The 23,586-nt window shown below is 38.6% G+C and overlaps 1 protein-coding gene across 2 annotated transcripts; it reads left to right on the top strand.

The window, feature by feature from the left end:
* The first annotated feature begins 168 nt into the window (after positions 1 to 168).
* Positions 169 to 22,305, top strand: LOC125075264 (intersectin-1-like). Of its 2 annotated transcripts, XM_047686965.1 has the most exons (28): positions 207 to 263; positions 605 to 728; positions 2,004 to 2,102; positions 2,773 to 2,851; positions 3,415 to 4,239; positions 4,567 to 4,660; positions 5,012 to 5,163; positions 5,786 to 5,888; positions 6,109 to 6,238; positions 6,383 to 6,391; positions 6,588 to 6,698; positions 7,440 to 7,504; positions 8,082 to 8,264; positions 9,165 to 9,276; positions 10,759 to 10,836; positions 11,823 to 12,018; positions 12,786 to 12,869; positions 14,141 to 14,250; positions 15,265 to 15,328; positions 15,775 to 15,876; positions 16,956 to 17,018; positions 17,573 to 17,705; positions 18,210 to 18,360; positions 18,626 to 18,783; positions 19,622 to 19,757; positions 20,432 to 20,521; positions 21,126 to 21,234; positions 21,785 to 22,305. In XM_047686965.1, exons 2-28 carry the CDS (start codon positions 609 to 611, stop codon positions 21,844 to 21,846), a joined length of 3,618 nt encoding a protein of 1,205 aa, XP_047542921.1. In that variant the 5' UTR covers positions 207 to 263; positions 605 to 608; the 3' UTR covers positions 21,847 to 22,305. The 2 variants fall into 2 exon arrangements, with proteins under 2 accessions (XP_047542920.1, XP_047542921.1); XM_047686964.1 differs by lacking the exon at positions 6,383 to 6,391 and having other exon boundaries at positions 169 to 263; positions 21,785 to 22,304.
* Positions 22,306 to 23,586: the final 1,281 nt, after the last annotated feature.

Genomic DNA, 23,586 nt, shown 5'->3' with positions numbered 1-23,586 from the left:
AGATCATTTACCATATATTACATATATTTTATCTTCGTATTATTTAAATACGAAATACGAATTTATTTGGTAAATTATAATAGTATTTGTAAGTAAATTAAACATCCTTTAATAACTATGTTTACGTTCAACAATTTCTGAACCATAATTTTGACAGTTGATTTCAATCAATACAGTCGAGTAGAAGTATTCCTAACTTGTAACTACATTTTATATTTTGAAGGGGCGTTGGTAACTTGTTTAAATAAGGTCTCGAATATTACGTGAGTATTATATCGTAAACTATCTTTAAGTTTCTATCTTTTATTTAATAAATTATTTCATTTCTGAAAAATAAACATCAAAACTTTCTAAAGATAACGTAAATCCACAAATAAACATAATTATCTTCATTTCCTATACGGTATGATTGTTTAAACGACTGTAGTTTAAAATATTAAAATAAAATTTTATATAGCACTAGCTTCTCATCCCGATTTCGTCCGGGTGCAATAAGAAGTTTAATAACTTCCCTATCGCAGCGCCACCTACTGGGTCCAATCTAAGCTACCCAGAAACCCACTTAAGACGATAAAATTTTATATCATAACGTTACTCGTTACAGAACCATGGCTGATCCATGGGTTATCCAAGCCCATGAGCATGCAAAGTTTGCGGAGCACTTCCGTAACCTTGGACCCATCAATGGTACCCTAACGGGAGAACAGGCCAAGAGATTTATGTTGCAAGTATGTAAATTGTTCCAGTTACCTATTCAAAAAAAAATCAAATCATAAAGTAACTTATATTAGTCTTGTAAATGCGAAAATAACTGTTTTGCTTTCAAGGCTGAACCATAAAAAAAATTTGAACTTAGGTATGAAGCTTGAACCCATAAGCACTTTTACCTTAACCCTAACCTGTAAGGGCAGCAAGCGAGATTTAATCATAAAATAAAATAGAATTTGCTTACAGAAAATTCTTGCTTACGTTTGAAATTGTAACAGAGTTACTTTCGCATTTATAATATTAGTATAAAGACATGAGACTCTTACTAGCAACCCTCAGTGTATTAACCCATCGAGTGCCGATATGTATATATACGTATATATTTGCTTTGCAGTTATTTGAAATGTATGTTAGCTGGCCTCCTTAAGTGAACATTTTTTTATAGTTTGGCATCATAAATAAAATAAGCATTAACAAAAAAGAACTTTATTGACTCTAAACTAAAAAAAAAACATAAGAATCAAACAGTCTATAACAATTTTTGGACAATGTTTTACATAAAAACTTATTTTTTATTGTAAAAATAATTGAAACTACTATTTTAAATAAAAAGGTTGGTTTATTATATCTCTGATGCCATGTGTATGTAGTTATACGTATACGTGTTTAACCGTTGCTGGCTTCCTGGTATTTAATAGTATTCGCAGGTGCCATGTATGAATATATACATAAAGTGATAAATGTATGGTAATGGCCAACTTTGTGAGAATAAAAATTTCGGCAGTCAATGGGTTAAGGTAGTGTAGATATACACACATATTTACTTCATTCAATTAGGCAGTTACAATATTTAAAAACATTTAACGATACCAACTCAAATGTAAATCTACGACTGATTTATAATTTATATTCCAAATAGAACTGCAAGCAATACAGTAGTTCCATACAATTATATGTCTATTATATGTCGAACTGTCCCAGATTACAATTAAAACATATACTGAGTCAGTATTATATGAATTGCATTTAAGAGAGACTAGGATTGAGTTTTACTTCCTTTGTCGTTATAGAATAGTACGATCAAATATCGCTTAATACTAAAATGTTATTATGAGTTAAGGTGTTATTTCCCTTGTGCCTCCTATTACTCTGACTCTGACCTTGAAACTGGAACACAACAATCTTAAGTGTTGGTGGTAGAATATTTATTGAGTGGGTCGTACCTTCCCAGACATTCATGTTTATAATTGTAGTAGGATCTTCGCTCATCACAATATCATATTGAACAATTTCAGTCACAACTACCGCCACCTGTTCTCGGTCAAATATGGTCGCTTGCCGACACAAACGCTGATGGAAAATTGGATTTAAAGGAATTCTCAATTGCTTGCAAGGTTAGTTAGTCTATTTAATTTACAAGATAGCCAGTTTCTAAAGAGGTGGTCCAGCCACACTGTGGACTTATCGACGAAGATACTACATCAGATTATTAATATGGAGTTTGAGTTCAGGATTTCAAAGTCGCAGACCCTGATATAAATCTCTAGATATGTATAAACATGTTCTTAATTCAAATGTTTAATTCATCTTTGCCTAAAGGAAAATGTGTTGAGTGAACCAAATCATTGGCGTAACTTGGAGGAGAACCTAGCTTGCCTTACCATGTATTTGATTGTATTCTCCTTCCTAAGTGATGTTGCTGAAAAGTGTTGCTACAACAAAAAAAAAAACGACAATACCTAACATAAAGAATTAATTGATAAATAGTTAATAAGATATCTATACATAAACGCGACATCAGAGTCGCCGAGGCGTGCAGGGTCCGCTGGATTGCAGTAAATAGGATAAAAAAAACTACTTTATACATTATTTTAAAATGAAAAAAAAAAGAAGAAATGTCAGTGTGGGCCACGTCTTCCAAGAAGACGACAAGCTCGAGGTCCAGCGAAGATCTGCTGATGTTCAGTAAAAAGGCACGGGCAACTGTAAGCCCGTGGATGTTATAAATGAAATAATAAGAAAATAAGATAAATAATTAATTAATTAACGCTATATTTATTACAGATAATAAATTTAAAGTTACATGGAATCGAAATACCGAAGACATTGCCGCAATCATTGCTTGCATCATTAAGTCCCACTGGTAATTACGATCAGATCTTACTAACAAACATTTTTTATCTCTTTCAGTCATTATAGATTTGGTATGTGAAAGAATAAGACAGCATTAGTCACATTATTGCTGTAAAATAAAAAAAAACATCTACAGAAGTTCTTGTGATTATACTAAATTTGTTTATTCCAATGGCAGGTCGAGTAAAGATAAATAAACCTTGGATTTACATATTTCATGCATAAGTAGCACTAAAAGTAGTTCTTGATTAATGTATCTGTATGTATAATACAACACTATTACACTTAACTACTTATATCCACTTGAATTTTACTTCCAAAGTTGCGATAACAGTTTCTTCGACGTTCAAAACGCCATGTTTTCGTAAATCCATGATGATTATCACGGATTAGTCAAGCTCTCGACCAATGATATCGCTTCAATTTGCTGTCAAATGTTTTTTAATTATCTCTTGTCCTCTTGTGGTTGGAACAGACTATATATTAATTCAAAGTAAATAAGCACCGTGTAGTCTTTTAGTCTGCATGTGTAGTGGTTACATATTTTACTAATATTATTTTTATTTTTTACAGGTTCAAAACAACAATTCCCCCCACCAAAACCCCCAATTCCACCAATGCCAAATCTCTCTCAACCACTTATAAGTGGCTTACCGCCACAGTCTAATCAATCTCTACTGGGTGACTTTAACCAACCACCGATCCCATCGAAGCCTACAGCTGTACCTGATCTTATATCTGGTGTTAAACCACCCATGCCAACTCAGCCATTGATGTCTAATAACCAATCATTGATAAATCAACCGCTGGTTTCAACTCAACCTTTAGTTAATACTCAACCATTGATAGGTAACACTCAACCTCTTATGGGCGCAACTCAGCCCCTAGTTGGTGCAACTCAACCACTAGTAGCTCCAACTCAGCCGTTAATTGGTTCAACTCAACCTTTGATTGGAGGTATTCAGCCATTAGTACCAGGAGCGCCTTTGACTAATTCAACTCAACCAATGAACCAATTAATCAACACTTCTCAACCTCAACTGAATTCGAGCCAACCTTTGATGTCTCAATCGTTGATGTCTAATCAATCGTTGATAAATACAATGCCAACTCAACCGCCGATCATGAATATGTCAAGTCAACCCCCGATCATGAATATGTCAAATCAACCATTGAATCAAACTCAACCATTAGTTGGTTTGAGTCAAAATCCACCGCTCGTTGGACCAACCCCATTAGTGCCCAGCTCCCAACCCCAAATACCAACTGGTACGACAGTCGCTTCTATGAGTAGCCCGCCGATGCCAGCTGTGACGAGTGTGGCGGGTTCGATGTCCGGCCAACCGATCACATCGACGCCGATCACGGCCGTCAAAAGTGATTCGTTTTCCAAACCAGGTACTTATTATTACGAATTATCAACTGCCTTGGTCTATTCGAATGTTTACCTAAATTTTTTCCAGTCAAAAAAATTCTCATTCTTGGCCTGGAGTAATTCAGTTGTTGACACTCCCTTGCCTCGGAGAGCACGTAAACAATAACACTGATTATTACTTCTGAGCGGTATATATGATGTGGATGGTACCTACCCAAACGAGCCACATAGTAAAATTGTTTATTTTACAAACTCCTATTTAGTTTTAAATATTAATATCTCTTAGTATGACCTTGAACAATCTTCTTGTCTTTACAGAGTTAATATACTAAAGAATACATTTATTTCAGGATCACTGGCCACCAGTCCCACTGAGGTCCCGATGGGAGTTGTCACGCCCCCACCAGCTGCCGAGTGGAGTATACCACAGCCTCAGAAACTCAAGTAAGACTCTTTTTTTTACATTTACAGTCTGGAAATTTACCACTGTTGGGCTAAGGCCTCCTCTCCCATTGAGGAGAAGGTTTGGAGCATATTCCATCAAGCTGCTCCAATGCGGGTTGGTGGATGACACATGCGGCAGAATTTCGTTGAAATGGGACTTTTTAGCGACAAAATTAAATGTCAGTACCATCGTCCCTTTAAAACATTTCCACCTCCAGCAACAATAATAATAACCTCAAAATAACAACTTATTTTAACTTAAACTGGTTAATCGTTTTGGACATATCTGAGTCTGGTATAGACAGTGCGCTTTGAAAAACGCCGACATCCTTTAAATTTACATATTTTCAGATATACTCAATTGTTCAACGCAACGGATCGTGCCAAAACCGGTTCGGTATCCGGTGCCCAAGCTCGGTCCATCATGCTACAATCCAGACTTCCTCAGCAGACATTAGCTCAGATATGGGCCCTCGCAGACTTGGACTCGGATGGCAAATTGGGTATGTTCAATTATAATTTTTTTTATACCATTGTTTGGCAGACGAGCATATGGGCCACCTGGTGGTAAGTAGTCACCGCTGCCCATAGACATGAGTGCTGTAAAAAATATTAACCATTCCTTACATCACCAATGTGCCACCAACCTTGGGAACTAAGCTGTTATGTCCCTTGTGCCTCTGATTACACTGGCTCAATCACCCTTCTAACCGGAACACAACAATACAGAGTACTGTTATTTGACGTTAGAATATCTGATGAGTGGGTGGTACCTACCCAGACAGGCTTGCACAAAGCCCTACCACCAAGTAAAATCCGTCAACATATAATAAATCCATATTATATCTATAATACTACAAAATGCGAAAGTAACTCTGTCTGTCTTCCACTGCCAAACCCCTGAACCGAATTTGATAAAACTTTGTATGAAGCAAACTTTAACTTTAGAGAAGAACATTGTACCCAATTGAATGATATGCCTGATTTATTTATGTTTTCTTACTAACGATTTGAATTTATGAGTCGGCAAAGTAAAAATCGGTAAACTAATAATTTAAAACATAAATTTTAATTACTTGGTTAACTCGGCTCTTGTGTTAATTTTATTCGGTAATTAATTTACAGGGTGTGAAGAGTTCGTGCTCGCGATGTACTTGTGCGAACGCGCCACACAGGGAGAGCAACCGCCTGCCAAGCTACCGCCAGACTTAATCCCCCCTACTTTTAGGTAAATATGACAAACACTTTAAGCGATTCGCTAATAACTCAGCTATATTGTGCACTACTAAGAGTTTATGATTACTAATACAACACTATTACACTTATCTACGGTGCCTCGGCGCCCCCGTCTCCTTCATTCCTCCAAAGAGACCTAAAAATGTACTACTGCGCAGGTCTAGGTGCTCACGTCTCATGCCGTTTAATAATAGCGTAAAATAAAATTCCAGGCGTGATTCAGTGTCCAGCTTAAGCAGCGTGAAGTCATACGAGGAGAGAAGGAAGGAGAACTTAGCCAGAGGGCAGGCGGAGTTGGAGAGGAGGCGGTCGCAGCTCGCCGATATACAAATGAAAGAGAAGGTAAATAATACCACTCTTACAAATAAACGCCATTTTAAATTGATAATTATATTTTCAAATTTTGAAGTTTGAATATGGCGCACTCTTTCCGCCATATTGCCATATTTATATGAAATGTTTTATTAATTTTTCATGCACTTCCAGGAGGCTGAGGTAATTATTTTTTTGTTCTATTATATATTGTATTTTTTTTTTATTTCGAGTATTTTTATTAGACTGGCAACTGGCATATGGCACTAAGCCTAGTGGTCACCAACGCCATATATAAGTAACTTTGTTCGTCTGTGTGACTATAAATAAAATATAGTCCCTTAAAATTATTAATTATAAAATATGATTATTTATTAAGGCGGAGAGGGAACGCAAAGAGAGAGAAGAAGCCGAGAAGAAAGAGAAGTTGCGTCTGGAAGCGCAGAAGAAGGAACAGGAGGAAATGCTTCGGAAGCAGAAAGAAGAACAGGTACGTTTTGGTGGTAGGGTTCATCTCGGTAGATACATTCATTTTCATCAGATATTATACCGGTTAGCAGGAATACTTTGTATTGTTGTGTTGTAGTTTGAAGTGTGAGTTAGCCAGTGTAACTACAGCCACATTGGTGATGGAAGGAATTTTTAATATTTCTTACAGTACATATCTTTGGGTAGTGGTGATTACTTACCATCTGAGGCTCTTCGGCAAAAAATAATTCTTTGTTAAATAAATTTCTATTGAAGTCGAAGTTAACAGTCTCTGAGGCCTCCTCTTCCTTCGAGGAGAAGGTTTGGAGCGTTTTCTGCCACGCTGCTCCAATGCGAGTTTGTGGAATACACATTAACATTGGTGGAATTAGAGAAATACAGGTTTCCTCACGATGTTTTCCTTCGAGCACGAGATGAATTATAAACACAAATTAAGCACATGAAAATTCAGTGGTGCCTGCCTGGGTTTGAACCCGAAATCATCGGTTAAGATGCACGCGTTCTGACCACTGTCTAGATACTTTCTAGTTGTTAAAGGGATTTGAGAAAATACTACTGATCTACTAAAAATTTAGTAGACTTCATTGATATTACCATTGTCATCTAGAACCAGATAGACCAACTCCCCACATTTTAACAGCAGAGGCATATGTTTGAGCTTATCAGACCGATCTCATTGAATACAATTTTTAGACATTATTTTCAGTTGGGTGGATTTAATTTAAGTGTTTTTTTTTTTAAGGAAAAACGCGAAGCGGCCAGGAAAGAAATGGAACGGCAGTGTCAACTGGAATGGGAAAAGAAACGGTGGGCAAAATGTTATTATAACTATTCTAGAAGATTCTGGATTCAGAACAGTGTTCTATTGCCAGAGATTCATGTTAGGAATTTTGTTTTTTTTTTTTTTTTATTGAAACAATTAGATGACACTTGTGATGTAATAATATATAATATTACATATATCAGATAAGATTCCACAGATAAAAAAGCGTGGAGTTAATGCTCGTTGACTTCCAGGCAGGAGACATGACATACATATATAATTGTATTTAACTAACATGACTGTATTTTTAGATGTTGTAAAAGAGATACTGAGTTTCTTGCCGGTTCTTCTCGGTAGAATCTACATTCCGAACCGGTGGTAGCTTTACTTTAAATAGTTTGTTAAATGACGATTCAAAAGTGCTCGTAAAAGCCTACTTGATTTGATTTGACTGATCACACAACTGTTAAAGTTGAACAAAGACTTATGTAAATAAAATCCAATAGGTGACATTGTACAATGGGGGTATTTTCGTTGGGGGTGTTTCTAATTATTGATTAGACAAAGACGGCATTCTATAACTCATCACCGCCTAAACGTCAAAATGTTCTCGATATCTAGAACGAGGGAGCTAGAAACTCTGAGAACGGAGGAGCAGAGCAAAGTCTTATCACTGAAGGCTCGAGCGCAAGCGATCACCGCCGAGCTGAACTCGGTCAACCTCCGAGCCGGCAACCTGGCCAAGGACATCCGGGACACGAGGACGGCGGTGGCGGCCGCCAAGTGCACCATTGATTCGATGAGGTCAGTGAACGTTTATCTTATATATTTACTAATATAAGCCGATTTATGGGACGATAGCTGCACAAGATCAGTTATGGTCTCATGTCGAAGAGCTCTTGTTAAAATTTAACATTTAAGAGATGGGAAAAACTTACCGGTCGGCTATAGTGCGGTGCTACGGTAAAGTGTTATCGACAAACTCCAATTCTAACCGAACTAGTGTATACTATTTGAAATTAGATATTTCATTTTTAAATGTTTCATTTGGCGCCAAATGTAGACGAGTGACTTCCGGTTTGCAAGGAAATGGAATCAAAACAAAACCTGACATAGGTTTCGATATTCCTAAATAATCTTTTTAAGGGTAAGTCACCGCCATGTGTACTGCAAGAAATAATTATCACTCTACGTATCAATGAGCCACCTTGGGCACTCAGATGTTACCTCTCTTGTGCCTGTAGTTACACTGGCTCACTACAATTAAAACAGTTCTACAAAGTTTGCAGATGATGGATGAACATCTTTATATATTAACTTTACTTTTTACCGAAAGATCTAAAATTGTTCACTGGCTCACTCGCTCACTCACAATTAACTTTATTAAATGATTTCGGACGAATTACTAGTAATAGATTAAATCTACCAAGTCACTTTTTGAATTTAGTAGTAAATGTTCAAGAAATATTACATTCAAGGTCGATTTGTATCCAAAGTCAATATTATTGAATTAAATTTTACGTCTATAAAATTGTTCTTGGCCGTATACGTGTATACGTTTGCCTGTGAATAGTTTAAAAATAATATTTGTTATCTGTCTGACATGTCGTCGTTAAAGATGTTTCTTCCTGTAGCCAATAAAGTGTACAGTTTGCAGAACAGTTATCTTGTTTTGTTACTTATTTTAATCTTGTCAAATTCCAGGTCCGACAGGGACGCCAGTATGGCTGAGATGCAGCAGCTCAAGGCGAAGGTGAAGGAACTCAACGCCAAGCAAATATCGTTGAACAAAGAAAAGGCCGAACTTGACAGCAAGGTGAGTTCAATGAACTCTTCAAATCAGTTCCCTTATTAAAACGTCAAGCAATATCTTCGTACACATTTGGTACCAAAAAGACGCGCACGGAGTTGTACGAAATTTGACACTATTAAAGTTTACGTTGAGAAGTGTAATCACAGGCACAAGAACTTAACATCTTAGTTCCCGAGGATGGTGGGGCATAGGTGATGTAAGGAATGTTTAATATTTCTTACAGCACCATTGTCTATGGGCGGTGATGACCACTTACCATCATCCCATAGGCTAGTAGTGCAGAGCTGATACTTTTATAGAATATGCTTTAGAAATAGATAATAATAATTAAAAAACCATTACACACACTACGATACGTTTGACACACATTTATCTATTTAATATGAAACATTCATAGTTTAAATTCATACTGCCAATGATAACGCACGTCATGTCATCAGGGGCTTTTTCTTTTAATTGTATTAGTGACAAGGCATCGTCTAGTTGAGCCTCATTTTTTCTACGTATCTTAAAGTTCCATTGAGTGTCTGTACGATTGACCGGATACGAGATATTTTTAAATTTCGTTAACTTTTATTACTCCAATGGAAGTAGGAAAAAAGATAAACAAACCTTAGATTTACGTATTTCATGCGATTTGCTAATAACTCGACTACATTGTGCACTACTGAGAGTTCATGATTAACATATCTTTATTTATAATACGACACTATTACACTTAACCACTTATATCCACTTTAATTTTACTTCCAAAATTCCGATAACAGTTTCGTCGACGTTCGAAACGGCTTATTTTCGCAAATCCATAGTGAATATCATATACTAATCGAGCTCTCGACCAATGATATCGCGTCAATTTGCTGTCAAATGTTGTTTATTTGTCTTTTCTCCTCTTATGGTTGGAATAGTGTGCGTTGTACGTACCATGTGTGTTTGTAACGTGTTCTGACTGACTAACTGACTAACTGATTCATAATCGCCGAGCGTAAACTATTAAAGTTAGGGCCATGAAATTTCCTAAGGAGGGTCGTTTTATTTAGTACTTTTATTAAACCACTAAGAGGGTGAAATAGGGGTTGAAGATTTGTTTGGAAGTCCGTAATTTTTTTTAGTTTAGTTTTTTAGTTTTAGTTTAGTTAGTAGTAGAAACATGAAACTTTATTTTAGGGATACTGATTAAAAATGAGTTGATACGTATTTAAGCGTTTCTAGGTATTCTACCCTAAGGGGTGAAACACACGATTATGTTTACCACATACAAAGAGGTCTTTAATTAACTTAAAATTTTAATTTAATCTGTAAATATATTCATACTTACACGCCAGCAAAGCCGCGGGCAATAGCCAGTAAATAAATAAATGAATTCACTAACGCCGAGCCTTTTGGTGGGGATGAGAACTCGGAACCCGATTCGTAATAGCTACTCACGACTTACCAACAAACGGAATACTTTTGGATAACTAAATATATGTATAATTTTCACAGACGAAGGCGTCCGATGGTGGAAATGATGATGGAAAACTCAATATGATGGAGGTCACCCTCAAACAGCTGCGGGATAAGGTATGTAGCCTGCTTCCTTGACTAGGAAACAGCTTCGATTGACTTTCCTCGAGTTTGGGAAACGGTTATCGAAGTGAAGTTACTAATTTTAATCTGAATTGCAATTGGTCCGTTTCAATGATGACACAATGGGTGGCCAATGAGCGCACAGTATAAATTGACAGCTACTTTTTTTTTATGATATCGGTAGGCGGACAAGCAAATGGGGCCACCTGATGGTAAGTAGACACCACCGCTCCTAGACGATGGCGTTGTAAAAAAATATTAACCATTCCTTACATCTACAATGAGAGAGCCGAGATGGCCCAGTGGCTAGAACGCGTGCATCTTAACCGATGATTTCGGTTTCAAACCCAGGCAGGCACCACTGAATTTTCATGTGCTTAATTTGTGTTTATAATTCATCTCGTGCTCGGCGGTGAAGGAAAACATCGTGAGGAAACCTGCATGTGTCTAATTTCAACGAAATTCTGCCACATGTGTATTCCGCCAACCGGCATTGGAGCAGCGTGGTGGAATATGCTCCAAACCTTCTCCTCAAAGGGAGAGGAGGCCTTTATACCAGCAGTGGGACATTTACGGGCTACTAATGCTAAAAAAACATCTACAATGCGCAACCAACCTTGGGAACCAAGATGTTACGTCCCTTGTGCCAGTAGTTACACTGGCTCACTCACCCTTCAAACCGGAACACAACGATACTGAGTACTGCTGTTTGGCGGTAGAATATCTGATAAGTGGGTGGTACCTACCCAGACGGGCTTGCACAAAGTCCTACAACCAAGTAACACTGCCGGTTATTTTCGGTAGAATCTACATTCCGAACCGGTGGTAGCTTCTCTGGATATAGTTCTGCTAAATTCAGTTTCAAAAGTGCTCGTAAAAGTCTACTCGAATAAAGATCATTTGGATTTTAATTTAAGGTTCAGACGGTTATTTTTTTGACTGCTGAAAAAAATTTTTTTTTATGTCGATGTCACTCGCAGGTGGACGCAGCTAAGGCGATCGTCGAAAGCAAGAAATCGGACCTGGAAAGCAACCAGTCCCAGCTGTCGGAGCTCTCCGCGACGGTCAGCCAGCTGAGCGAGAAGTGCGAGACCGTGTGGAAGCTGTACGAGCAGAAGCGCGACGAGTACGTTCAGAACCGGAACACCGCGCCAGCCGACGCCGCCTGGGGGACCGGTGAGGGCCACCTTAGGCTTAGATATTCCTTGCGATTTGATAATTCAGTTATAGTATGCACTACAAGGGGCCTTTCCTTTATTACGTAAGACTATTTTCACTGGTTTTTGACTACCTCCCCCCCCCCCGTTATAAGAAAAAATAAAAATAGGCCGGCCGGCCTTGGACGGATTCATCATCGCCGAGCGTAAACTATTAAAGTTAGTAGGATCGTTTTATTGAGCAGACGTCCACTGGGGAAGGGATTTTGAAAATTCTACCCCTTAGGGGGTGAAATGCGGGTTGAAAGTTTGCATGATCGTCCGTCATTTTTCAAGTTAAAAACATTATATTCTATTTTTGGTATACTGATAAAAATTATATTTAAGCGTCTTTGGATATTCTACCCTAAGAGGTGAATAATAATGATGGTGAATACACAATGTGGTGTATAAAGAGGTCTTAAATTAACGTAATATTTGAACTTAATCTGTAAATATATTCAAACACGCGAACAAAGCCGCGGGCAACTACTACTAAATATATATTTATTTATAACAAGCGATCCGCCCCGACTTTGCTCGGGTGAAACAAGTATTAGCACCAAGCTTCTTTGTCATATCTTCTAAGTACGATACAGGAAACCAACTCGAAGTAGTTGATAATTTCAAGGTCAAACTTGTTCTTCTATCGTTAATGCTGTCATCGGAATAGTTTATAAGTAATTGATATCAAGTCGAAGAGAGTTTTTGTTCTAGATATTAATAATGTTATTAAAATAAATCCAGACGCTGACTGGGGTACTTCAAACGAAGCTTGGGGTGAGCCGACGCCCGCTGAAGGCGCTTGGGGAGACGCACCCACTACTAACGGTGAGCTGATTTAACGTAAACCAACAGCTTGGAAATGTCCCATTGTCGGGCTGAGGCATCATCTCATCTTTTATGAAGTTTTGGAGAATATTCCGCCGCGCTCTTCCAATACAAATTTGACACGTGCAGTTGACCACAGACTATGAATGTATACTCTATTAGTTTTCTTAGTCTATATGAATTAATTCTACTAGAGCGCCCTACCTACAGCCCTGACCTGGCTTCCTGTGACTTTGGTCTCTTCCCAATGATATATGAGATAAAGAGCCTAGACGGCCCAGTGGTTAGAACGCGTGCATCTTAACCGATGATTTCGGCTTCAAACCCAGGCAGGCACCACTGAATTTTCACGTGCTTAATTTGTGTCTATAATTCATCTCGTGCTCGGCGGTTAAGGAAAACATCGGGAGGAAACCTGCATGTGTCTAATATCAACAAAATTCTGCCGCATTGGAGCAGCGTGGTGGAATATGCTCCAAAACTTCTCCTCAAGGGAAAGGAGGCCTTTAGCCCAGCAGTGGGAAATTTACAGGCTGCTAATGCTAATGCAATGATAAATTGTAAGGTCACCGGTATTCCGATGATGAGCAGTCAATTCGTTCATGGGATTTGGCACGCGAGGAAGTGTCTGGAGTATGGAGGAGTGTATTGCAGACGATGGAGATTATTTTGAAACAAATAAAGTTTATAAAGTTTACTTGGTGGTAGGGCTTTGTACAAGCCCGTCTGGGTTACTACCACCCACTCGTCAGATATTCTACCGCCAAATAACAGTACACTGTATTGTTGTGCTCCGGTTAGAAGGGTGAGTGAGCCAGTGTAATCACAGGCACAAGGGACATAACATCTTAGTTACCAAGGTTGGTGGCGCATAGGTGATGTAAGGAATGGTTAATATTTCTTACACCGCCTTTGTCTATGGGCGGTGGTGACCACTTACCATCAGGTGGCCCATATGCTCGTCCGCCAACCAAGGCATTATTAATATTTAAAAAAAATATTGTAGATGCGGAAGTCTGTTTGAATGTTGCACTGAACCGATTTTGATAAAATTTTGTTTTGAAGCAAGCGTGAACTCCAACGGATAACTCCTTTTTATGAATCATAAACACAAATTAATCATATCAAGCCACCGTTTTATCGAGATTAAGCCACAAATAATATTAATCATTTAGATTGAGACAATTAGGTGCAATTTACACCATCAATGAGAGTCTCAATTTAACGTGGACTAAATCGTTGATAAACTTAACACGAACTTCAACTTTCAGCCGTTGAAGTGGTACCACCCGCCACGTCTGCGGCTGCACCGAAGTGGCGCTGCGTGTACGAGTTCAACGCACGAACGGCGGACGAGCTCAGCCTGCAGCCTGGAGATTTGGTGAGTGTTACCAAGTACCGAATGAGACGGCAGTTCGATAAGTTCGTCTGTTTAGTGTTGCCACTTAAAATAACAGCGTTATATCTGTAACTGTAGTAGTACACTCCACAGATTTTCTTTTATAATTTACTAGCGACCCGCCCCGGCTTCGCACGGGTGCAATGTGGGTAATCCCTAAGAGATAGACATATACCATCGCGGACTTTTTTAAAGACCGTTTTAAGGTGTACAATACTGTAGTACATTATTTTGATCTATCTCGTAGGGTTCAGCCAGCGTTTACAATGTAAGCGCAAAAAATGTATAAATTTACGACATCACATTAGAAACTTTTAAAATTATCAGTGTTACTTAACTATATTGTCTATGTATACAAATACCTTCCTCTCGAATCACTCTATCTATTTAAAAAAACCGCATCAAAATCTTTATACTATGTAAAGTTACTTATAAAAAAACATGTCCTGACTAACTGACTGATCCATCATCGCTGAACGTAAACTATTAAAGTTAGGGCCATGAAATTTGGTGAGTTGAATCGTTTTATTGAGTAAACACTCACTAAAGAAGGAATTTTGAAAATTCTACCCCTAAGGGGTGAAATAGGGGTTGAAAGTTTGTATGGAAGTCCGTCGTTTTTTAAGTTACTTTCATGAAATTTTATTTTTGGGCTACCGATTAAAAATTAGTATCAGATACGTATTTTTAGCGTTTCTAGTGATTCTACCCCTAAGGGGTGAAATACACACCAAAGTGTTATATAAGTTAATCTGTAAATATATTCAACTTCCACGCGACCAAAGCCGCGGGCAACAGCTAGTTTTACATATAATTTCGAGTGGGGGGTTAGGTAAGACCGTCCGAGTGAGCCAGTGTAACTACAGGCACAAGGGGCATAACGTTTTGTCGTAATGTTGTTTTAACGAAACGTTAACGTTGATTAGATTCTTCTATTTGCAGCGGTTTGTGTTAAATAAGTAAAATAATAACTGTTGGTCTTTATGTGTTCGTCAGGTTAGCGAGGCGACGGCTCCGAGGGGTGACGCTGAGCCAGGCTGGAGGTGGGGCATGGCCAGAGGTAAGAGGCGATAGACTCGAAATCAAAATATACTCTATTCGAGTAGGCTTTTACGAGCACTTTTGAATCGTCATTTAACAAACTATTTAAATTAAAGCTACCACCGGTTCGGAATGCAGATTCTACCGAGAAGAACCGGCGAGAAACTCAGTAGTTACTCTTTTTCAATATCTAAAAATACAGTCGTGTTAGTTAAATACAATTATATATGTATGTTATGTCTCCTGCCTGGAAGTCAACGAGCATTAACTCCACGCTTTTTTATCATCTATATAATCTTGTATTAAATAATATGCCTTAACCGTAACTACCGAGTTCCTAGTCGATTCTTCTCCGATTCCGTTTAAAACAGTTCTTTCTTCTTGGTCGATTTCCGTTTAAAACAGTTCTATAAAATTCAAACTTCAAGAACCCTACTCGAACTAAGTACGATTCGTCGTTTCCAGGTCAATCCGGCTGGTTTCCTGAATCGTACGTTGAGGATATAAATGCCGTTCAAATGTATGCGGAGACGATTGAACCGCTGGAGACGAAGACGCAACTCGAAGGTGAGTTTCTGATGTTCAGTATTCCAATGGAAGTAGGGGAAGATACAAGCCTTAGATTTACGTATTTCATGCGATTCGCTAATAACTCAGCTGTATTGTGCACAACTGGGAGTTCATGATTAATATATCTTTATTTATAATACAACACTATTACACTTAACTAACTATATCCACTTTTATTTTACTTGCAAAATCGATATTCAAAACGCCATTTAGTCACAAACCCATAAAGACACAGATTACATAGATCTCGACCAATGCATTAGCATTTTAGCATTAGCAGCCTGTAAATTTTCCCACTGCTGGGCTAAAGGCCTCCTCTCCCTTTGAGGAGAAGGTTTGAAGCATATTCCAACACGCTGCTCCAATGCGGGTTGGCGGAATACACATGTGGCAGAATTTCGTTGAAATTACACACATGCAGGTTTCATCACGATATTTCCTTCACCGCCGAGCACGAGATGAATTATAAACACAAATTAAGCCCATTAAAATTTAATGGTGCTTGTTTGGATTTAAATTCGCAACCATCGGATAAGATGCACGCGTTCTAACAACTGGGCCATCTCGGCTTCACCTGCATGTGTCTAATTTCAACGAAATTTTGCTATTGGATCAGCGTGGTGGAATATGCTCTTAATCTTCTCCTCAAAAGAAGAGAAAGCCCAGCAGTGGGAAACTTACAGGCTGTTTTCTGAACTTTACTTCTAAAATTTTATTTCTTAAAATTTACCTCTACATAGTAAAAAACAAAGACGCTCCGCTTTGTACGCTTGGATCTTTTAAACTACTCAACGCATTTTAATGCGGCTTTCGTCAATAAATAGAGCGATTTAAGAGGAAGGTTTACATGTACATGTATATTACAGTAGAGATAAGCCAAGAATTTCAAATGTCCTAAACGAAAAAAAACATGTTTAAAAAAAGGTATTTTTATTTTTTTCTTTGTTCTTCAATCCAAGAGTTGTGTGTACGGGTAGCTCGTTTAATATAATATTTTATAATGACAGTTAAATAATAATTCAAATTCCCATTTAAAATCCACAATTAGAGAATTTATCATTGTAATGTTACCTCAGGTATTGCTGAAGTACCGGAAGCGGAAATCACCAACGACTTGGGTGGAGCCATGCCGCCTGTCGGTGAGTACTTCCGCTGAAATGTCATGATTACATATACTTGACAAATGTATATTTATTACAAAACCATAGAAAGAGACACAGAGAGAGAAATAAAGGGAAAGGTAGCCTGGTCGAGCCGAGATGGCGCAGTGACCCATCTTAACCAATGATTTCGGGTTCTAAACCCAGGCAGGCACCACTGAATTTTCGTATGCTTAATTTGTGTTTATAATTCATCTCGTGCTCGGCGGTAGAAACCTGCATGTGCCTAATTTCAACGAAATTCTGCCACATGTGTATTCCACCAACCCGCATTGGAGCAGCGTGGTGGAATATGCCCCAAACCTTCTCCTCAAGGGAGAGGAGGCTTTTAGCCCAGCAGTGGAAAATTTACAGGCTGCTAATGCTGAAAAAGGGTAGCCTGGAGCGATGTGGGGGGTTTTCCTATGCGTTTTCTTTCGTGACGTATTTTGCCGGTTCACTTTACTGTGAGTCGCGTAAAAGAAGTTCGAATATTAGTATATTTATAATCGGGTCGCGTTAACCTAACACGGAGTCTTCGTTTCCGCCCGCAGAGGGCGGCGACTTCTACATCGCGGCGTACCCGTACAACTCGTCGGAGCCCGGCGACCTGGTGTTCGAGGCGGGCGAGCGCATCGAGGTCGTGCGCCGCGACGGCGACTGGTGGACCGGCAGGATCGGCCCGCGGTGAGACCGAACCCCCCCTCCCCCCCCCCCCCAAACATACACTACCGAACATACACTTCCGACGACAGCTCCCTGGACATTCAAAACGCAATTTTTTCAAAAAATTAATTAATATAACTTTTATTGTATTCAAGGCGTATTGCGTTGTGATTTAAGTTTGAGGATTTGTTTGTTTTTTAGTGGATGTATGGATTTCGTACGCAATATAATTATGTCTGTCTGCAAAGACAGACATCTAGCAATAATATTATGTTTTATGATATTTGTAGGCGGTCGAGCAAATGGTCCACCTGATGGTCAATGGTCATAACCGCCCATAGACAATGGCGCTGTAAGAAATATTAACCATTCCTTGCATCGCCAATGCGCCACCAACCATGGGAACTAAAATGTCATGCCTCTTGTGCCTGTAGTTACACTAACTCACTCACCCTTCAAACCGGAACACAACACTTCGTCTTCCACAAAGCCCTACCACCAAAAAAACAAACACCTCGTTTACAGTACCGGTATATTCCCATCGAACTACGTCACCAAAGACACGACGACGAGCTCCGAGCCCATGTCCAGTATACCGGAGGCTCGCGAGCCGCCAGCGGAGCCCCAGGAGGTCGCGCCACCGCCGCAGCAGCCCGAGCCGATACAAGTTGTTGAGGTGCGTTTGAAAACTCATTTTTACTCTATACTCAGAAGAACAAACAATAGTTAATTAATGGAATATATCATAGTTTTTATTGGTGTAACTATCAATCCGCATCGAAAGAGCATAGTGGTGTATGATCTAAACTCTCTTAGTAAAAAAATGGGCCAGTTGCGTGTACACTAAAGATTCACTATCGATATGGATAATAATTTCTTAATATGTAACTTGTCCAATGTTTTACTTACTAACATACGGCGTCTGTCCTGGTGATCTCCAGGAGCAGAAGTCGTCGACGCCGATATCGTCGGAGGTGGCCTCCATCACGGAGACGGCCCGGCCGCCGTCGGCCGCCCGGCGGGACTCCGGCCGGGACTCCGCCACCGCGCGCCGCAAGCACGAGGTGGCGCAGGCGCTCGCCAACTACACCGCCACCAGGTGAGGGCAGCGGCCTGCAGCCTGCCTACGGGACTGACTGGTCTGTGCGAGATGGAATGAGATCAGATTGGACTAGGTGGGATAGAGCGAGATGATACTGTACTAGGTGAAATAGAGTGAGATGATACTGGATTGAGTAAGATAGAGCGAGATGATACTTGACTAGGTGAGATAGAGTGAGATGATACTGGATAGGTGAGATAGAGTGAGATGATACTGGACTAGGTGAGACAGAGCGAGATGTTACTGGACTAGGTGAGATAGAGCGAGATGATACTGGATTAGGTGAGATAGAGCGAGATGATACTGGATTAGGTGAGATAGAGCGAGATGATACTGGATTAGGTGACATAGGGTGAATTGAGACTGGACTAGGTTTTGCTGGTTTGAAGGGTGAGTGTGCTAGTGCAACAGACGTAAGTGAGATGACTTCATAGTTGAGGAAGGTCGATAGGTTTTGGTTAATATATGAATAATAGTACCAATCTGTGGGCAGTGGTGACAATTTACTATGGTAAATAGTCACCACTGCTCACAGATTGGGTGGCCCATTTGACAGTCTGCCTACCTATATAAAATATTTAAAAAAGGCTTGTATTGTATAAGATGAGTTCAAAGAAAACTCGATGCATATGAAATTAACAGCGTCTGTATAATGACATGGCGAAAAAAATGACCTTTTGATGTGTAAAGCTTGATTATTGCGTGCGTACCGTTTTGAACGGTAATATGTGGTCGCATGCGTATAGGTGATGGTAGGTGAGTAAGGTTACTATGATGTTTATGTCAGGCGCTAACAAGGCTATGTTAAGTATAAATATAATCTTAATAATTTCAGCTCCGAACAACTGTCCCTGATGAAAGGCCAGCTGCTCATTGTGCGTAAGAAAGCAGACAGCGGCTGGTGGGAGGGGGAACTGCAGGCGAAGGGCCGCAACAGGCAGAGCGGCTGGTTCCCAGCCAGCTACGTCAAGGTATGTACGAAATAATAAATAATTCCTTGACAAAGTTGGTCTAAGAGATTTTAGGACGCAGATCCTTACATTCTGGGTTCAAACCCCAGGTCGGGCCGATAAAGTGATTGGGTTCTTTAGAAAAAGTCTCTGTAACAGCTCGGAACCTGGAAGCTGGAAGTCATACTCCCGCGCCTCTGGTTGGTTGGATTTTCCGCCCCATCGGTTTATGAAAGTGGAGGGATTAGAGGGCAACTGTGTTTACGCACACACTGGCTTACTCACCCTTCCAACCGATACACAACAATACTAATTACTGATGCTTGGTGGTCGAATATCTGACGAGTGGTACCTACCACCTAGTAAAATGTATATTGATTTGAGTCTTGGTGATATTTTTTTTATAACTAACAAATGGGCCACCTGATGGTATGGATGGATGGCGTTGTAAGAATTATTAACCATTCCTTACATCACCTATGCGCTACCATCCTTGGGAACCAAGATGTTCCTTGTGCCTGTAGTTACACTGGCTCACTCACCCTTAATACCGGAACACAAAAATACTGAATACTGTTTGGCGGTAGGATATCTGATGAGTAACCTAACCTACCCAGACGGGCTTGCACGAAGCCCTACCACCAAGAAGTTAGTTTAAGTTAGTTACTTTAGTTTATTTTTATTTAATGTTTCAGGTACTACAGTCCTCTGGCAGAACTTCTGGAAGAACGACCCCGGTTATGTCCAAGATGGACACGGTGCCGACGGAAACTGTCATTGATAAGGTATTCAACTATTTACCGTCCAGATATGAGAATGATTAAAAAATGAATAGTAGGACATCCGTTGGAACGAAGTCGTTTTCTGCTTATAATATGTATTTAAATAACGGACATAAATAAATAACGAATTTGTACATTAGAATTATGTGTTTGTACAATCAGAGTGAGAAAACCTTCGCCAGTTTTTAAATTAATTCCTTTATCAAGTAGTAAACTCTTAGTACATTTTGAAACTAAAGCATTAAACGGAAAACTGCACATTATATTAAACTAACATAGTATGGTAACTAGGTTCAAAATAGTGTACATTGCGACGCATTATGTCATACTCAATCGGTAATGATTATCGCGCATGCTGCGCACATGAAAATAGACCTTAAGGTGACGAACCTTTTCTTACCCCGTCTGTACATTATAAGTATCAATATTGCCTGCCGCAGACGGGCAGACGTAACGTAACGCGTTACGTAACGGAGCGGTTTACCCTTCCATAAGCTTCAAAAAACAAAAGCTGTTCCGTTCCAAATGGATATCCCATTAAAGATCTTTTTTAAGTATTAATTAGCCGTTTGTAGTTTATAATTAAAATTGTATTCGACATTTGCAGGTCATAGCTCTGTACTCGTACACAGCACAGAACGCTGATGAACTTAGCTTCGAAAAGGACGACATTATCGCCGTCACCGATCGCTCGCAGGATCCCGCGTGGTGGCAAGGTTGTACTAATTACCATGCGTGGTACCAGTTGTACTAATTTACTATTATTTTTCTTACAAAAATTTTAGCAAGTTCTTTTAAGTAGTTACTGATATTCCTATTTACCCCGTCGGTTAAGTTTACAGCTGGGGGCTGGGGTTTACCTTGATGATTTATTAATTATAAAAAGAAATGTTCTGTATTGTTATGTTTGAGGGTTTAGTACGCGCGTAAATTAACAAGAGTCGAGACGGCCCAGTGGTTAGAACGCGTGCATCTTAACCGATGCTTTTGGGTTCAAGCCCAGGCAGGCACCACTGAATTTTTAGTCGTTTTGCAGTCGCTTTGGGTCGATGAATACACATGTAGCAGAATTTCATTGAACTTAGACACATGTAGGTTTCTCGATCCTCACGATGTATTCCTTCACTGAACAAGAGATACATTAAACACAAAATATGCACGTGAAAAATCAACAGTTAACCGAAACCGTTTAACATCTGGACCATCCCCTCCTTTATTTAGATATATATATATATGTAATGATATAATTTAAACCCAATTTTTCAGGTGAACTCCGCGGGATGACGGGACTGTTTCCAAGTAACTACGTCACGAAATTAGTAAACTGAAACTGTTAACCATTAATTATAGATCTCTAGTAACAAATATAATCAAATATATAATCACGTTATATTAGAACTTGTGAAAATGTTTAATGAATACGAATCAGTAGATTCTTTAAGAAAACCAAGAGGTGTCCTTGGACAGCCGCTTGGTAAATCAAATCAAATCAAAAATATACTTTATTCAAGTAGTGTAGGCGGTGTTGACAACTTACCATCAAGTTACCAGCTTGATCGTTCGCTTGTGGATGCTATAAAAAAAAATCCAAAAGTAAAGTTTATTGATTTTGGTCTTTTTAATACCAGGCAATATGCTTTATCATTCAAGTTTCTTTTTTTTTTACATATTATGACCACAGATTATATGTGTATAGTGTATTCCAATCAAAGAGGGATTGAAGATGAACAAACATTATTTTTACATTAAAAATTGTTCTTGATGAATATATCTTTATACAAAAAAAAAATCAAGATATACTTTATTCGAGTAGGCTTTTACAAGCACTTTTGAATCGTCATTTAACAAACTATATAAGTGAAGCTACCATCGGTTAGGAATGTAGATTCTACCGAGAAACGGCAAGAAATTCTGTAGTTACTCTATTTTTTTATAATACAACACTACACTTAAATACTTACATCCACTTTAATTTTACTCCAAAAGTTCCAACAACGTCGATGTTCAAACGTAAATTTTTCAAAATCCATAGTGAATATCATAGACTAATCAAGCTCTCGACCAATGATATCGCGTCAATTCAAGGTCAAAATTGTTTATTTATCTTTTATCCTCTCGTTGGAATTCATTATAGATATGGAGATAATTTTTCTGTATCTACTTATTTGAAATATGTACATTGGTGATTTCATTGTTGATGTTTTGATTTTTTTTTAAAACAATAATAAAATAATGTGTCTAAAGTCAAAGTCAAAGTCAAAAATCTTTATTCGATATAGAAGTGTTTACACTTGCTTATTGATTGTCAAAAATCTACCACCGGTTCGGAATTTAGCACCTCGGACCAGAGAAGAACCGGCGAAAGAAACTTAGCGGGATAAATTTTTTTTTTTTTTTCACCATTTTCCATGTACAATTTTAGTTATTTGAAACAGCCTGGAGGCGATCATTTTATTCCCAAGGTGTGCAGTCAACTAAAAAGTCATTAGTGTTGTAATATCCTTTAGCACACAAACGCTCTTTAACGACTCTTTTGATTATAATTAAAAAGAGTATATATAGTACTATTTATCAATTGATTTTTTTTATTTTTTTTCTATTAGTACAAATATTTCAATCATAATTTAACGTTGTAGGGAGTATCTGCTTGATGTTTGTAGTAATTTTAGTCTATAGTTACTTTGAAAATAAATGTTATCGAATATTTTGTTATTTATTTCAACCCTTTAATGGATTTACTTGATAATTTTGTGAAGATGGCGTTTAGTTAAACAATGACGTGTTCGAATTTCAAATCAGTTGAAAGCGTTATTCTAGTTTTACATATTTTTAAATAATGCGAGTTCTATACATGATGAGTACTCGTGAATTATTTTTGACATTTGCGTCGTTTTTTTAATTAAAAAAAAAGTGTTTACGTATTAACGCTGCTGTAGCAAATAAATAGCTCAAACGCAACGCCAAATTTTGTTATTTTTAATTAGCAAAGACTCAAAAGAAGTCAACCACAGCGCTAAAGTCTAGTGTACCTAGTCTAGTAGTCATCTAGTGTAAAACGATAGGTTTTA

Source organism: Vanessa atalanta, chromosome 30 (genome assembly GCF_905147765.1).
Source record: "Vanessa atalanta chromosome 30, ilVanAtal1.2, whole genome shotgun sequence".
NCBI lineage: Eukaryota > Metazoa > Arthropoda > Insecta > Lepidoptera > Nymphalidae > Vanessa > Vanessa atalanta.
The sequence above is the reverse complement of the archived record's forward strand: the minus strand, read 5'-3'. Positions and strand labels throughout refer to the sequence as shown.